This window comes from Cebidichthys violaceus, unplaced genomic scaffold (genome assembly GCF_023349555.1).
Source record: "Cebidichthys violaceus isolate CVI_PGR_0920_01 unplaced genomic scaffold, fCebVio1.0.p SCAF_15, whole genome shotgun sequence".
NCBI lineage: Eukaryota > Metazoa > Chordata > Actinopteri > Perciformes > Stichaeidae > Cebidichthys > Cebidichthys violaceus.
Window position 1 is genome coordinate 5,826,594 of NW_027176318.1, and position 18,742 is coordinate 5,845,335.

Sequence of the window (18,742 nt, forward strand, 5' to 3'; positions counted from 1 at the left end):
GAGAGAAGGGAGTATCCGTCTGGCTTTATCTTGCACTGCATGTAAAGAAGTGAGGCTAGCTTTGGTTTAAAAGGAATTCAGTGGCAACGTGCTCTCAACCATAAGAATACAATATTTTGCCTTTAGTGCAATATTCACCGTCCAGATTTACCTCTTTTTCTGCTTTTCCCAACAGCTTTCTTGTTCAGTCTCACTTTGTTAATTCCTCACCTGGCTCATCAGCTGCTTGCTGAATAATAATCACCCATCAGTCCATCACTGTGGCTTTTGCTCACTGAGAATCCAACAGGCTTGTTTTTATGAGCACTGTGTGAGAATAGAAACCGATTACGTAGTTTCCTCTCATAGTTTTCTCATCTCCAATGGGAGGTGATTGCTTTTGCTTTTGAGGACAATATCTTCCAAACTAAGCCAAGGACATTAAAGGAATCACACGTGTTTCTGGCAGGTCTGTCTCTCCTGTGACTGTGGGCATTTCCAGAAATGTGGTAAACATCTGAAGCTTTTTATCAAGTCTGAGGCTTTCGAGTAGCAGCAGTGTCAGGCAGCTGGTAGCCATGGCTGACTGAGGAGAAATTAAGATTTAAAGGTCCTGTGTTAGCAGCAGTCCTCTCAGTCATTGACAGCTGACATATCCATCTTAGAAATGATGTTCCTAATCTGTAAACTTGCAGTATTTATTGGATGTGAGCTGACAAATGTGCTGAAAGTAGAGCTAATCAGACAGCTTGTTTTATCAAGTGTAATGCTGTAAAAACATTATTGCTCACTTCCATACATGTTCTGATTTTTACTGATTTTTTCAAACTGATCCAAGAGTCTGACTATCAGTCACCTATGTGCTAGTGTGTGTATGATATTACAATGGGTCATGATTCACATGATCACTTAATGCTATAGTAATCAATGATTTTATATGACGAATAGATCAAATGAACATATATAATGCAATATGGGTTGTGTGTACGAAGCCACAAATAATTCTTACCCAACTTTGCTGTTACACTCAGCTCTAAGTAGCTTTTTGCGTCTTCTGGCTATTTGCAATAGGACATATTGGACTCAAAGCTTGTTGTGCTGTCACCAAGTGTCTGAGCTTTCTGAGATATTCGTGTTGTTCTTCCAAAAACAATATCCTAGTTAATCATTAAAATCCCCAATCCACTCTGTAAACTGTTTTATTTGGAACTATTTTCTACTGCATGTAAAAAATAGAGAAGCAGTCCCTTTGATATCTGATATCAGCCAGTTAGGGTAGATCTTCTGTATGAAGGAGAGTTCTTTGTGAACACAGCGACAGAAACACTGCTTTAAAAAGAATTTCAGTCTCGTAAGCTCTTATTTGTCTGGGCTACTGAAAAGAGTTTGTTACCCGCCAGAGGCTTAGATGCTTTTTAACCCTGAGAAGAAAATGTGGCGGATAAAAAAAGGAACGTAGCAAAAACAGAAAAAATATTAGCTATTGAACAGTGACACAAAAGTACAAAGATATCAGTACGCCAAGACTTTTATTACTGTGTGTAGGGACCATTAATACAATATGTCTACTCTAATAGCTTCATATTTGTTGAAACACTGACCAATTTCTCAGACTGAGCAAAACTTTCTTCTCAGTTTTATTTGCTGTCGTCACAGTTTGCTTTCTTTTCTCTTTTCTAACCTCGGACCAGCAGGGATCCTCTCACATAAAGTAACAATGATTTTCTAGTGATGCTCTGTAACCTAACATGACCCGGGCAGGTCCGTGTTTCTGTCAGAACAACATCCTTCCCGTGTTGTTTTGTCCGACGAGGATGTCACGGTGGTCCTCTTCTACAAGATTAGTGAGCTCTACAGATACCAGGGATGACAGCCTATTGCAACACATCCTCACTACCAACTACTCAAATTCTGAGGCTTAGTTAGCCGTCCTATACGCTTCAAACTGTGGCGCTCCAGGTAACCCTCTTGCATCCGTTTTGGATGTGGCAGTTTCCGCTCGATGCATGCATAGTGTCTTTTCAAAATAAACTTCAGAAGAAGTTTACTCAGTTTTTAAGTTTACGTAACGCAACAAAACTACTTGGTGTGGTAAGGGATAAAATGAGTATGTTTATTATCCAAAATAAGTTTTTGTAACTGGCATTAGTTCGGTAAGCATTACTATGTTCAAATAAGTCAACGTTGACTTGGCTGCTGGAGGGTCATAACGCTGAGAAGCTGGTGAAATCAATCCTGTAGCTTCTGCCTTCAGCTTGTTCAAAATGGTAAATGGTAAATGGACTCGTATATACAACGCCTTTCCAGTCTTCCGACTACTCAAAGCGCTTTTACACTACATGTCATGCACCCATTCACAACCATTCACACACCGATGGCACGGCACAGTTAAGTGTCTTTCCCAAGGACACATCGACATGGACTTTCTTCTTACACATCATATTTCAACATTAAATAAATAGGAACATGTTGACTTTGATACATGCGTATCATAAATGAATAAGATAAGAGGAGAGAGACTCATCAGTTTTTTTGAAGTAATATGTTGCTTTGAACTGATGGAAGATCCCTACCTATATGTTGGCATCCTTTTCAGTCAAAGGGAAAATAAACTACCTCGAGGAGGAGGTGAGATATGCAGAAACATCCTTTGTGAGGAAACACTTGTACTATCAATCATTACATTACTATCATTTATTAGACGCTTTTATCCAAAGCGACTTACAATTCAGTATCTATACACACCGTAGACGCAGCTACAGGAGCAATTTTTGGGGTTAAGTGTCTTGCTCAAGGACACATTGACATGAGATTAGTAGAGCAGGAGCCAAGGAGCCGGAGATCGAACCGCCGACCCTCTGATTGAAAGGCGGCCCTGCTCTCCACTTAGCCACGGTCACACCCTAGTGTAATCATCTGATTTTGTTCGTTCGTCAAGCTTAATTCAGTTACCGTTGTTAAGTAACACCTTCATATGATACGGTTTTAGGACGATAAGAATGGGTACAGGTGTTACTTGAAGCATTTTTCAGATGTAAAATTGAGTGATATCAGCGTGTTCCCTGTGCATGCCCACATCGCACTCTCCAGCACCTGCCATTCACTTTGACTCTGCTTTTGCCTGCTGTGGTTAAAAGGCTTGCTATTCATCTGAAGGGGAGTGGGAATATTTCTTAAAAGCAAGCTCTCCGCCTCAGTGACCTCAGTCGGATAACCTCAGTCGTTGTTTGAAGAGCTGTGAATTCTCCTGGATCTGAGAAAGAACAACACAGCAGAGAGGAGTAACTTTATCCTTGTAAAAGCAGACAAAATCCTAATTCTGTATCTAAGGAGTCTTACGGTGTTTTGTGTGACATATAAAGAAAACATTGTGTTTGTCTCTAAAGCTTCTTGAAGTTGTCTTATTATTGTGATGTTTTAAAATCTTGATCTATTAGAATTTCTGCAAACAAATCTGCAAAACAATTTCTCGCAAGACTCTCATTTGACCTCTATGCTAAAATAAGATATCCATCATATTCCTTTGCTTCCTCCTGGCCTGCTCAGATGTCACCTGCAATGCAAGCAAAATAAACATTTCCTTCGGAGGGTTGTGTTCTCAGTTGTTTTTCTGCAGATGGTGGACATGGGGGGCTGCACGGCTTGAAAAGCCAAGAACTCAATGATCTTCAAAGTGGAGCGAGAGGTCAGGGTGTTATTCATGAATGCTGAGCATTGTTGGCAGATAAAAACGAGCCTCAAATGTTTTCAGAAAAGCAAAGTCTTTGCCTGATTTGTGTCACATGTCCACAGTTTGTTCATAATACTTAAGTGGTCTTCAGTTCTGAAGTATGTGAACACAGCACTATAACTGCTGCTGTTTTCAGTGACTTAGGTCTGTGGAGGAAGACACAGTAGAAGACAGATGGTGCAGCAGGAAGACAAATAGACAAAAGGACACCTGATTTCCCTTTTTTAATTTCTGAGATTAGATTTTAAATACAGAACACATTATTGCCCTAGGCATAGATACAGAGTGAGACAAAACCTTCTTCATATCCTGTTTGAGATGCATTATTCCATCCTCCCATGTACTTAAACCAACGAAAGATTTTGTAGCGTCATAAAATCAAAAGTTCAATTTGGAGAAAAAGTGCAGCCAAATGCTAAAACTTTCTCTCTAATCAAATCTGACCGTTAATACGAACCTCCCTCTGCACTTACCGTCCTGTCCTGATGATGATGATGATGATGATGACGATGACAAGGCAGACCTGATATATGGTGGAGGTTGTTGAACAAGTCCTGCCACTTGTGCCTGTGATGTAAATCTGTTGGGACAGTTCTGGCAATTCATCTACTTTCCTTCATCTCCTATTTCCTCTCATCAATATTTATCTTGCCAACCTAACAGGCAGTGGATGACAGGGTGCCAACTGAGCAGATACTCGTTTGGCACGCTGTCAACCAGCATGTAAAACCTTCAAGCGCCTTGATTTAGTTATCTCCTAGTTTAAAACAGCCCTGCTTGGCCTGCATAATTCACAAGTTTATTGCTGTTTCAATGTATCACTAAGGCCATATTTCAGTTGACTCGACGGTTCTAGTTCTGTGCAAAAGATTGGTTGGTTTAAAGCTCGTATAGTACTTACTGATTCTTGCTTATAGGTGCAAGCATCCTGTTCAAGTGGAAGCTGTCTCTTTGTGGATTTGGTGTGGAGGCTTAAAGGAAGCCAATAATTACAGCCTGTTAATACATAAATTAATAAATAATAAATTAGCTTCTTGCTAATTTTAAACACAGCACATGCAGATTATCTAATGAACCTCCTGCAGTATGGGTGATTCCTTCCTTTATAGAATAAATTAAGAAACAAAAGAAGACTTAATTATGCCAGTTTTAATATGTTTGTGTCTTTTTAATAGTCTATCAATAGTTTAATAGTTATTGCGCCATAAATAGCAATTTGAGAGTACTTTCATATTAAAGCATTAATTTGATGGCAAGCGGCATGCACAATTTTGTTCAAAGCCATGACAAAAGGTTGTTAAAAAGCTATTAAAATATGACTTTGTCTATGTTTGACAAAACGTTTAATCTGATATGCAAGCAGTTTCCCCTTTTCATAATCATAATTGATGGGGTTGTATCATGAAAAGCTGACCTTGATCCATGACCAGCGGCGTCCACATTGGCCAGGAAAGGCTTCATTAGCATAACTGTGAACCATAGTGAAGAGGAACCTGATAAGTGTTTTGAAATTAGGTGAGAGCGGCTGGATGAATGAACAAATACGAAAACCATCCACCCACATGTGACTGATGACAGACCTAATGATTCAGTTGTCTGTAGTACCCCGTTGCGGTTCTTAATGAGAGGCTTCAATGAATTGAAATTGATTACTTTTTAAATATTTAATTTACATATTCTTAGAAGTGACAACAAATACACGGACGTCCGTCTCAGCTCAGCTCATGCAATTAAAAAAGGGGCTGTTGTACAGAGATGCTGCCAATAGACACTCGTGGTTTCGGTAAATTGAAAAGACATTGCTACAATCTACAGCTCACAGCCAACTCACCGCTTGTGATACTAGTGGCAGCAACGGATAAATTGCATTGCTGCTGTTCGTCTCAGCAGAAGTATATGTAAGAGCTGCTGCTGGAAGGCTGTTATTTGTTGGTGATTGTCCTCTCTGATGAGCTTTGGGCTTTTCTAGACCATGAAAACAGATTCTACACACACACTATGGGACTAAAAGCAATAGATTGATATTTAGAGATGTCAAATTTGCTTTCGTGTGGAGAGTTAAATGTGTTGCCGCTTCCCATCTAACTCTTGGCAAGAGAAAAGCAAATAAGCCTGTTTCCCAAAATGTCGAATTATTCCTCCATATCTGTTGGGTGTGTAAATGAACAATTGGCTTTCACATTCGCTGCAGCAACTTTACAATGTGATAATGTCAGTGTTGTGTTTACAGCTTGAAAACAAACAAAGTTAATAATACTTAAACAGTTGGTTAAAGTCACATCTGTGTATCTGCCATCTAAATCCAGAATGCTTTGATTCGGCAAACTGTCGCACGCCAGGATGAGAGACGCACCAAGCAGCTAGAATTCATACTCTGGCACTGTCGCCTATAAATCAACCAAATCTCCCAGATACTCACTGCTGATTCCCGCAGCTCATAAAGCTGATAGAATGGGTTTAGTTTCAAACTTCCCCCTGCTGCTGTTGCGCAGAGCTCACACTGAAGGGAATCCTGCTGCTAGATTGTTCTATGTTATTTTCATCAGTTCCTCCATCCTGCTTGTGATAAATGAATCATTACAATAATCTCTTTGATGGGTTTATGTGTCAACAGGTCATGAAAACCATGCTCTAACAAGAATAAAAACAGCATGAATTTATGCCGTCTGAATAGTGAAAGCCGCACTCGCCTTGAAAGCACCTTTGATTTCAGTCTTTTCATATTCATTCAGCAGCTCCTATGAGAACGTGTGGTTGAACTTTATGCCAAACAGAAAGCATTGTCCGACTCAGTATATGCAATTTATGTGTTATAGCAGCACCGATTTATTTTAATGAGATTACTGGGAATACTGGGATCAGGCTCTTCTGATTTAACTTTTACATAATAATTTGCATACAACATGAAGAAGATCAACTGTAACACGTTAGGTCACGAAATGGTCCATTAAGCAAACGCAGACACCCAAACCCTGAAAATGAAAGCATTTAGTGGATTGCAGCAGAGCTACAGTGTTTGGTAATCTGGTCATGCACTTTATAAAAAAAACATAAATCAGTAGACAAAAACATATGAACTTTTTGTGTTTAAATTGGTGAAATCAATGACCACACATTTACATTCTTGACCTACAACTACACTACTTAAATTAATCTATACTGTAGTGTCAAGTTTTTGAAAAATGAAATGCAACAGGAGACCTGTGGAAACCAGCGGGCTGAAAGCCAAGTTTTGAAGTCGTACAACTTTCAAAGAGTGCAATTTTCAGAGTGCTCTGTAATTTGCCTTAATATTGGATTTGATGTATTGATTACTAGACACTAAGGACATACTTTCTTGTGATCTTAATAAATGATTTTCTGTCTTTCTGTCTGTGTGTGCCTTGAAGAGAAGACAGGAAATGGATTTAATGTCTTGAGATAACAATGGGTCTCAAAAAAAGATGAGCATATGGGCATTTCACTTTGTCACGTCTGACTAGCTCGGGGATTTCAGGCAGTGCCCCTGTCTCTCCATCCCATCTAATAAACTCGCCTGTCACCTTCAGGGCCCCTTTTGTTCCCAAGCAGCTCATCTGAGTCCAGGTCCAGGTTTTTTGTTGGAATCAAGCACTGCAGGAATTATGCTTATAATGCTTTTGATAAAAACAAGATCAGTTGGCCGTACTCCGGAACTACACATTTGTATAAAATCTGGTTTTCAATGCCAACACTGGTACTTTTAAGTTGGAGAAGTTTTGAAGAATATCAAAGCAATAGTTTGATATTTGGGGATGCATGATTATTTGCTTTATTGCAGCGAGTTAGAGAAGAAAATTGATACCACACATCTTCTCATCTAACTCTCAACAAGAAAGCACAATTAACACAAATGTCAGACTATTCCTTTGAAGTATCTGTAAACCGTCTTCTACATTTAAAAAAAAAATATCTTGTCAGGGTGGAACAATATAAAAAGCAGATTAAAGTACAGCTAATAAAACCAGTCCAGAATCTACTTGAATACTTGATCTTTCTAGAATATTTAAGATAAACACACAAATAGAATGAATAAAATAATCTCATCCCGTCACAAACACTGCACCTCAAAACATCCTCAAACAAGGAAGTCTCTATATTTAGCACGTTAACTTTGAAGCAGTCTTTGTCCTGAGGGTTATCTTTCCAACTGATTCTTCGCTTTGTAAGCGTGGCACTTCAAAGGGAGATACACTTTCCTGTGCAGCAGCGCGTTTAGCTTTGGCCATCCGTAAGACTCTGCGGAAAAAAAGTGAGCTGCTGTGAGTTTGAATCAGAGAACAGGGAGGGGAGAGAAAGTGTATTCAAAGTGTGTGTGATGGATGCACCTCTGTATTCAGCGGACAATTCCCTTCAACTGTAGCTTTTTGTTCTCGCTCCGTCTCTGTTTTTCTCTTTCCTTTCTTGTTTACCTCTGCTGGGTGTTCACCAAAACCCTGACAATATGAAAACACAGGAAACTGAAAAGAGAGTGCATGTCACAAATAATTGACTTTTGTAGATTTTCTTTTTTGTCTCATTCATTCATGAAAATGGATAGATGAAAACTAGAGATGATCTGGCTCTGCTGATGTTTAGCAGGTATTAACGTTTACCGCTGTCACTATCTTATGCAAACTTTAGTTGGCACTAAATACAGAGTACAGCCGAGGCTCATGGGAAGTTTTGCTGCAAGAATGGCTGAAAATACAGTGGATCTCATGCAACAGGTCAATAAAAGGGCCTAGGGTTGGGAAACCTTGATGACACTTGATGAACTTGCTGTCTGCACATCCCCATCCAACAGCTCACTGTGGCTCTTATGTTTTGAGCAGAGTTGCTCCCTGCATTGTTTAAAACTGATTCGTTATCAATGCTGAAACCTACAAAGATTGACAAGTTGATTGCAATCAGTTGATCAACGGTCACAGAGAGAAGCAGAAATCAGGTAACATGTGGGAACCTTGTTCATGTACTCTATTTGACACATGTTTCTTTTTTTTTCTTTACAGTCAATGCCTGGATGATGAGGGGGTTGTCAGGTAAGCTCCATATCCATATGGAGCGAGATCACACTGTGTCAGTCTCTGGGGAAAACTGAACCGAATTGCTGCAGAAAAATAGCAACAATAGGATGCAGCAAAGGAAAATAAGATTGCGGTAGTGAGACATTGAAACTGACATTTCCACTGTTCCAAGCGGGTAGTGGATGAAAATTAAAATTTAGATGGAGAGTATAAAAAACACAAGTCACAGCTTTCTGACAGGACATAATGAGAAAAAGAAAAAGAAAAAATCTTTTTCAAATTCACAGCTCACAAATACAAAATACAGGCCAACATCCATCTTTGTCATGTTTCAATTCAGTCACTTTACTGACATGGCCATTTATCAGAGGTAAAACCCACTAAGCAGGATATGTGGGACCTCTAAGTGCTCTTCTTCTTTCTGTTCCCGCAGCCACTGACAGTTTCAACATAGAGCCCACTCCCCCCCGGCCGAAGAAAGTCTGCAATGAGTCCCGTCTGCAGTTGGAGGTGGAGGTCTGTGGAGAGGGCTTCAAGCGGGACATGGGTCACATAGATCCACAGTACTGGTGCAACCTCACACACTTCATCAGGTACTACATTATGTTTATATGTATATATAGTATATAACAGTGTTAACCGGGGGGAACCAGAGGGTAGGTGCGTGCTATGTTTTTGGCAACAACTGCTTCTGTCAGGTTGCCGTCATCAGCTGTAACCGCTGTATGAGAGCAGTGCAGAGCTACTGCCATGAGTAAAACGTGTTAATGTTAAAGATCCGATGGACATGAATAGGCTTAGTGGAAGAAAAGTAACTTTTAACAGTGAGTAAATACAAGTCTAAATTGCATTGGGCCATATTGCTTGATTTTCATCAACTAGAGGCTGTGTTTATAATTGGAGGATAATTTAAAGTTGGAATGAAAAGCTACTGACAACAAAATTGGGCCGTGAATATTGAAGTTAAAACTGTTTGCAATTAATTGTCTTTATTGACATTTTGGGGATTTCGTATCATGGAAAGTCATACTGCTTTAACACGCTGCAACATGGTTTAATGTCGGTACTGAAAAAATAAAGTCTGAATGGAGGAAAATGAGAGGAAGTGGTGTGGAAGTTGAGGCAAATTGTGTCAACAGATGACATATCAGTGTATCCGAATAATGCCGCCATATATTTGTCTACATCTCTGCTGCATCCTCCACACCTAGAGCTGCATTTGTTTGCATCACATGTAGCAGATGCCGTCATTTAGACATTCTCACACACACACACACACACACACACACACACACACACACACACACACACACACACACACACACACACACACACAGAATCAGCTCAGTTGTAATTGTATTTTGAGGCATTTCTCACTGCCTAACGTGATTTTGTTACATTCCCAATATGGATCATCAGCAGCTACACTTCTACTCCTTATTTATGCCCATAAGAAGATTTCAAGATTTTTATGGGAATAACTGTACCTGCTTAATTCTTAAAATAGGTTCCGGTGTTCTTTGCCATTAAATAGTTTTGTGATTATCCAAAATTGGCCTGCAGCAGAGAATCTCTTCCCTGAGAGCCCATTTATTCTCCTTGTTGGCCCAAAATGAAAAGCTGATGTTGAGAATAGTAGAGAATCTCTTGTGTGAAAGAGTAAAGCTAAACTGCCTCCTTATATAAAGTCACCCTCTTATCTTTGTCGGTCCTCGTTCCTCACGTACTGTTGTCTTCATGTCTGTTTGCTCTATATTTGTAGTCTCTGTTAAGGGGTTGTCAGTTCTACACGATGGCACTTTCAACAAAACACTTGATTGATAGAAAGACTGTAATCCTTCTCAGCCTCATACAGCTGGTTGGATGTCTGTGGGAGGGAGAACAGCTGGAGGTTTGCTTCTCAAAACCAGAGCTGTTTTTAAAGAGCATCTGAGCCTTGACCACCCATCTGTATCTATCTTTATCCCGCTTTCCACCTCATTCCTTCCGCTCACCTTTGACCTCTCGCATTCAGCCTTTTTTCATTTTAACTGCGGAGCCAGAGGTGGAGGGAGAGAGCCATGCGCACACATACGCATAGGAGCTTAAAATCAACGCCAAAATAATCATCTGATTCACAGAGTTTCAGGAAAATTTAAATAAAAGATTCTGGGAAGAGGAACCACGCGCTTCATCCGTCAGTCATTCTCTCTCTGTTTTTCTTTTAAACCATTATTTCTTTCCAGGAAAATTCATCATACCTTTTTGCAGCACCACAGTTCTTTTGTACAAATAAAGTTTCAGGTTTTTTTTGTACAAATACAGTTTCACACATTCATACACTCATTTATTTCAGAAATAAAAAAATTAAGGGAAGTCCGAAATGTGAGATAAAAGCTTTTGGATCAAATTAACCACATCAAGAGTAACTGTGTCAACTAAACATGAAGCCCATAAAGCCAGATGGCTGACTATAGACATTATGGTCAAGGTAAACATTTGGGAGGCCAGTTAGCAACTAACACTTGCATTTAGACATTTCAACAGCCCTTTATTGTTCTGGCTGTCAGCGGTGGGACCAAGTCTTTGTTGGCACTGAAGTCATGAATGCCTTGTGGAAATGTATATAAGGAATGCTTGGACAGAAACAATAGTTGGATAGAAAATAGCAAAACTGTAGTGCGATGAAATGTGAATTTAGATCCAGGCAGTTAACAAAGCAAACCAAATGCCAAAGCTAAGTTAAAGCTGCTACAGTCAATATTCTTCTAATGGATCAAAGTACTACTTGTGTGTCACCCAACTCAATCATCCAACTCTGCAGTTCCCCCTCAGCTTTGTGGAGCGATTAGTGTTGTTCAGATGATTGATTTAGTCGTCTGGCCTGAAAACGTTCTGTTTTGGTTCTCTCATAGCGTCATTTCCAGACACAGCAGGCAGATGTTTTTGGCAAAAAACTCATCCACTGTGCACTACGTGCGCAAAAAACATCAAACGACAGCTGGCGACTAACTGGTGAACATAGTGGAGCGTTTAGCATCTAAAGAGCCAGATATTTCTAGCAGGAGTTGGTGGAGACCATAAGCAGAGCTAAAAGAGAGTGAATATTGGACTAATGATCGTTGGGTAGGCACAAACAAAATGACCAAATGAATGCTAATGTTTCTCTTTATCCGTTTGATGTGTAAGTAGGCAAATATTTGCTTACATGTTTGCAACATTAGATTAAACGGTAATAATTGTTAGTGTTGTGTTCAAAGCTCATTTCCACTGCCCCAAAAAATCAGTTTAATGCAATTTTACCAAAAAGGGTGTCAACAGTAGTTCTCATCCAAGTTCAACCCCTTCCTCTCTTTCAATCTCAGCTCCTCTCTCTCTTACTACAGTTTAGAGACAGTCTGGTTTTGACTGAACTAGACTGAACACTGGCCTGGATTTCTGCTCTGGCACAAAACATGAAGCTGGTCCAACCATTATTCTTCAAGTGGGAGTATTGAAGAGTATCAAGTCTTTTACATTACAGAGCTCAAGTCCAAATGGTGTCTCAAGTTGTGTTAAAGTCGAAGTACAGGCAGGTCTTTTCTGTCATTTGTCAGGTTAATGCAGGACAGAATCACAACAGGAGTCCGAGTCATAAAGATCTGCTGGCTGTGCTACGCGACACAACCCTGTGGGGTCTGTTGAATTTCACAATGCAAATCATTCGAAACTGGTAAAATAAGGTTGAAGTTGAAAATGACATAGAGTGATCCTTTACGGAAATATAAATTGAAGATTAGTGAAACAGCTTGAGGCAGTTAAAGTCAGTTTGATTGTGTGTTTTTGAACAGGGGTGCTATTGGTGTTGAATACTGTCTGACTTTCACTTTGAGAAATACAGATAGTCCCTGCTGGTTTCAAGAGAAATACCATAAGACCGGACTTTCTTCAACTTTGGAACAAATGTTGAGTTGGACTGGCCATCGGAGAGGGGGCTCTCTGCCAGAAATGGTTTATTTGAACCCAAACCATGATCTTCTCCTAAACCTAACCAAGTAGATTTGTTGCCTAAATATAAAGAGATTTATGACAGAAAGTCCTGAAGGCAAACTTGTCCCATGTGCACTTGAACTGATTAGATTTTGATTGAAATATCACTGTCACCTCACAAAACACGTTTTTGTCTATAACTCAAGATTTCACATGCTAGTTATGACAATTTCACACAGATGTCTAATAGCATAAATAGCTGACGTGATTCCATTTTGGACAGCCATGGGTGTTAACTGCAGTATGATTGGTAATTTTTTACCAATTTTTTTTTGGATCCTTTCAAGGGCTGTTTTGTACCACCTGAAGTGCAGGCTGGGTGGTGTAAAGTCGGAGCTCTGTTCTTGACATTTTCTTCTTATTCTGCTCAAGCATTAATGCTTACCGACTATAAAAGATATGGAGACATAGTTCAAAGAGTCAGAAGCACCTTTTATCAACTTGTGATCTGTTCAGTGATGTCTGACATATCAAGTGTGATTGACAGATGAAAGAACATATTAACAAAGACTGTTTCATAGCCAAAATGTAGCGGGAAACACAACATGACTTGCCTTTCCGGGAACACTGCCTGCATTAGTCCACATTTTTTACGAGGGGAATGTTTCATTTGGGTGTATTCGTGTATGATACTTAATTTACACTGCTGTGGGATACACAGACTTTCTCAGCGGGAGTTTACTTTGGAGCCTGGAGGAAGGTGATAAGAAGGCGGGAGAGAAATAGGCAGAGCGAAGGCACAGGAGGAACAAGAGAGTGGTGAGAGGGGATCAGGCTTGGAAGACCAAGGGGCCTCATGTTTAAACAAGCAGCGACCCCTGCAAAGCTTCCTCTCTTTGACAAATGAGCCGTGCCTCTCTGCAGTACTAGCTGCTGGCCAAACACTCAGCCAACATGATTGTTATCGTTGGAAAAAAGCCGATAAGACACAACCTGTGTGTGTGTGTGTGTGTGTGTCTGTACGAGTATTTACGCACTTCAATCATCTACCTCTAATAATAATTGATTTTCTGCCCGGAGCAATTTGCAGCTCAGAGAGTAGCCAGTCTTAATGTTGAGCACAAAGGAACAGGGGAACAGTACTGTTGGCTTATCTGGACCTTTTAATAATATACTGGACATTCACTATTAGGAATTATGGTCCGTCCCTGTGCGGACCAGGTGCTGCTCTAAAGTCATCAGAGCTCTTTCCTACTGCCACTAATGATAACTAATGTACCATTTAGATGAGCAAGACTCATTTTAAGTGGGTTATGCGGTCCAGAAGACTGTTACCAACAACTGTACCAGCCGGCCAATCAAGGAAAGAGAGCACGGTTAATAGATAAAAATCATAAAATGATGCACTGCTCTGCACAACGACGTTAGTAACAAAACATAGGATACATAGTCCAAAAAATGTGCTTCCGCACTGTTTAAGTGTTTATTCGTTTAATCTGATTCACCACTAAGCAGAGCAATCAGCCTCAGAAGATGAACAAACAACTGAAAAACGGTAAATGGCAATGAAGAGAAGCAGCATTGCATCCTCATACTAGTGTGTGTTAGTGTGTGTCTGTCATGTGAATGCATCAAAGGTGAGCTAGATGCATCTATGAAGTGACTGTCAGTAGCATTCACATACAGTATTGGCCGGTCGAGAGAACCATCTTCACTAACATGTATATTTAGAGGTGCATCAAATGAACATTTGCAACACCATTAAGAAACATGAATGTGCAGCGTTTATCAGCCATTAAACAGATGTGGTATGATTAGTGTGGGTTTAACTGGGAGCTATAATGTCTTAGGGAGAGTTATGGAAAGACATTCTAATGGAAACTGTTTTTTGGCATTAAATAATTCATATTAGATACTAAACATTGGCACAAAAGCTAAGCTCTCTGTAGCTTCAGTATAAGCTATCGGTATCTTATGTCTTCATGACTGACATGCTCTATTACTCTATGACTTTACTCTATTATAATTGTATATATTGTGTATTGTGACATGTGTATTTTTCTTGTATATTTCTTTTTCTTTTTTCTTTACATATAATATTAAGATTTTTATACCTGTAACCTATTGCTGCTCTGGAACCTATTGCTGCTTGTAACGAAATAATTTCCCCTCGCGGGATCAATAAAGTTACTATCTATCTATCTATCTATGCACAAATATAATGTGTCTCTGCCAAAATATCATATGCATGTGCTGTATATTCTTTTAAGGTCATGTTCTCAGTTATATAATGTATTCAAAACCAAGTTATTCCTTCAGTAAGTCAACTGTGAACCTGGTCAAGCTATTTTTTATCCTATTTATTGTGTGTGGATGATGGTTTAAAAACTTCAAAAGTCTTGTTATTCCCTACAGTCCTGCATGCTGCATTTTGATCACTTCTGCCTGAAAGCTCTGATACTTCCATTTTTTATTAATGACTAGTGGAGTGGCGAGATGCACTGCTTTACATTATGGTCTAGATGTGCTGCTGAGAATACCAATGGCTCCAGGGTGTGTTGAGAAACAAATCTGGATCTGGTGGATTGGAATTCAGGATGGAGAAAGAAGAAGGTTTAGAGTTGGCTGAATGGATTCATCAAAGCAGAGCTCTGAGCCCTGGAAAGCTATACGGAGGCTCTGAACAGCACTTAACGCTTGTTTAAATAGAGCAGAGTAGTGGGCCAGAAAATGAAAGGCAGAATATCCCAGGTCACAATGATGGATTAGTTTACGAGCCTTCACCGCTTCGAGGAATACCAGCTAAACAGTAACAGGGTTTTAAATTATTGTGTGCCCAAACAGAAGTCAGTTGTGACTTCTAATCCTTCCCCTCTCTTTCACCCATTTCTCTTCCCAGTGAGTACCACCTCTTCACCCTCTGCACAGAGAAAAAGGCCGAAAACGTCAACTGCTACTGGCCCAATCCGCTGGTGGAGAGCTACATCATCCTGATACACAAGCACTTTTTCTCCAACTGCCCCAATAATCAGGTGATATGGATGGACCCGCCGGACAACACGGTAACCATCCTCATCCTCGTCCCTGTTTTCCTCACATTGGCCATGATTGCCCTGGTGGTCTGGTGCAGCAAGAGGAGTGATATCCTAGCTTAGGAGGAGAGGAAGATGGAAGAAGATGGAGACGGGTTGAGTTCGGACCTCTCCTCTAAAACAATTCTGTAGAGAGGTGTGCACAAAGGCTTTGGGAGGTTGCTTCAGCTGGTCAAACTACCGCCATAAGTGATGCCACAAATCACCTAAACTTTCAGGGGAAATGAGGACGGTATAGTGCCTTGGAGTACAAAGTAGTATTTTCTTTAATATTTTAAAATATTATTTGTAATTTCACAGGACTGACATTGACATACTATCACTCAATATGCTCAACTGTTCAACAGGACTTTTAAGCACAGAATTTAATTGCACTGTTGAACATCTGAATGCTTAACAGTAGATTTTGGGGGAAATAGTATTTTTTGCCGGAAACAGGAGGAAACAGGCTGCTTGGCTCTTTCCAAAAGTAAAAGAAAAAAACAGCACCCATATGGTTTACTTATTAACACGCTCAGTCATGTTAGTTTATTCCACACCAAAACAGAAGAATAATACATTTTGAATCAGCACCTGAACAAGAAATAGTAAAGAATCCCCCATAAAACCACAACTTATCGCTTTTTACACTTTGTAAAACAAGATAAAACCCACGTGCTGGTAGGTGGATTTTGTTACATTTGGATGGAGCCATATTAGCTGTTTACCTTGTATCCAGCCTTAAAGGACTACTTCACTCACAAAATGACCATTTGTATACCAATTACTCATCCCGTGTTACCTGGGATTCTTGAAGAAAACTTTGTTTTTCTTGCATGCCGCCGCGGTAAACGGAGAATCCGGAAAAAGGCGGAAATAGGGTCAATCTTCTCGGAACTGAAATGTTTTAAATAGTCCGATTTTGGCAACAATGTATGTGTTCTTGAAGTACTAAGCATGCTACTGAATTAACAAGAGTTTATTACACATGTTGTGTGCAAGTTTGTAAACAGATAATGATATAGTTCTGCTGTTGTTACAACAGCATTACTCTGTTTTCCTCAAGAATTCAAGGTGACACATGGTGAGTAATTGATATACAAATGGTCATTTTAAGGGTGAAGTATTCCTTTAAACTAAGCTAAGCTAACCAGTTGCTGTAGCTTACTTTTTAGCGTACAGACACGAAAGTGGTATCGATCTTCTAATTTATCTCTCGACAAAAAAAAAGCAAATAAGCCTATTTTCCCAAATGGTCGAACTCTTTCTTAGAGACGCAGAGGAGTTGACATTGACATCACTCATTGGGTAAATTGACCAGCGGGACAATCGACCAAATCTCTGGGCATTCTTTGAAACTCATGGATCTGGACCGCTGACCTTGGAGATTTATGTCAGACCTCTGAACCTTTGCTGAAGTCCAAAGTATCCACTAAGCCTCTGATGCAGTGACTGAAGTCTAAACTGGTGGGAAATGACTCCCAGAGAACAACATTGTAACATGACACTGTATGATGGCTTGGATTAAAAAAAAAAAAGAGCCAAATTTGGACTTAATACTGATTCTGCAAGTTGTATCTTACTGTTGAGTTCCTCAAAATGACTGTTGCCACTGGAAAGGATTCACTGGTTGTGCAACCCAAAGACAAAGCAACACGATGATCCATATATTTTGGGACTAAAATTTCTTGTGTGACTACCGGAGCCTCAAGGGACTGTTTTATAACAGTGTTACTGTTGAGTAAAATACTGTTAATACTCACAAAGAGAGGGTTCTCAATGGAAACAAAGAACTATGAACATTGACATTGAAACCTCATACTGTACAGTTATGCTCTCTGTCCGTGCTGTCTACTGTATCTGCATTGACTCTCCAGTGTTACTTAGACCAGTGAGATATATACACTGATGCTTTGAAGTGAATCCCTTTGGGGAACGGCTTGATTTAATGTATGCACTTCATTGATTCTTTGAATTGCAGTCCTCAACAGCCACGAGGCAAACTAAACCAAGCACTGCTATTTCATTTTTCTCCAAAGCATAAGGCAACAATCTCTGTATGTCAGCCCTCACCTGCACACTTTTGTCTATGGAAACTGATTAAATCTCTCTTAAAATAAGGGGTTGCTCTCCTTCATTACATGAACAAAGCAAGTACACAGAAAACAAACACTTTCGAGCTCAATTTTTGCGATGCAATGTATCTTAGCTTATATCTGTGATTTAACTCATTGGGCCTCACGCAATAAGCACTCGTACGAACAGGTTTGCGTTCACCAATTTTCTTAAATTTTACATTTTTTCTTAGGTATGGACACAATTTATGAGTGGTCCAGACCTGTCGTAGGAGTCATGTATAATTAGTCAACCGTTGACCAAGCCTAAGGTTTTCACTAATGGATTGTATATTTCATTACTTTGAAGACATGTTGAGCTTGTTCTTCAATAGTATGGACTTCAATATAGGACATATGGGGCAGGATGCATATGGTATTATTGCGGTGTTAGTTATGCTAATTTACATTTCTCATGAACGCACACTCATTTACACACACTTCATTTATCATGTTTACGCTAGCCATTTACACAGTTATCTGAAGTTAGGAGCGCTTGATGAATCTGACGAGGAACACTCGTACAAGAAAGTTAAGATATGAAGACGAGGATATTCTTGCATGAGGTCGATTGTTCAGGAGTGTTTTGCAAAACCAGAGGCATCTGTTGTCTGTTGCTTTCCGTTCCTTTGAATCAGCTAAAAAAGTGTATCTTCTGATAATAAAAAGAAAACATTGCCTTTTCATCAACCAATTAGATGCCAACAAAAACCAGTCGATATACTTGTCAGATTCCCAGAAACTTCTTAAACTCCAGGTACTCAAGTTAAAGTTAATATTCTTAAGATTTCCCTAAATCAAACCCCATTTTTGACACTATATAGTTGCTATTTTTTCCTGCAATAGCTACTCATTGTATTTACATTCTGTAACTAC

At 39.7% G+C, this 18,742-nt stretch overlaps 1 protein-coding gene across 1 annotated transcript in view; it reads left to right on the forward strand.

The window, feature by feature from the left end:
- The window catches only part of LOC137871738 (protein MFI-like), an 85,904-nt gene that overhangs the window by 6,678 nt on the left and 60,484 nt on the right, over positions 1 to 18,742 (forward strand). Inside the window, exons 2-3 of the mRNA XM_068709668.1 lie at positions 8,719 to 8,748; positions 9,167 to 9,326. Of these exons, the coding sequence (XP_068565769.1) occupies positions 8,719 to 8,748; positions 9,167 to 9,326 (190 nt within the window). The remainder of the gene's footprint in view (positions 1 to 8,718; positions 8,749 to 9,166; positions 9,327 to 18,742) is intronic.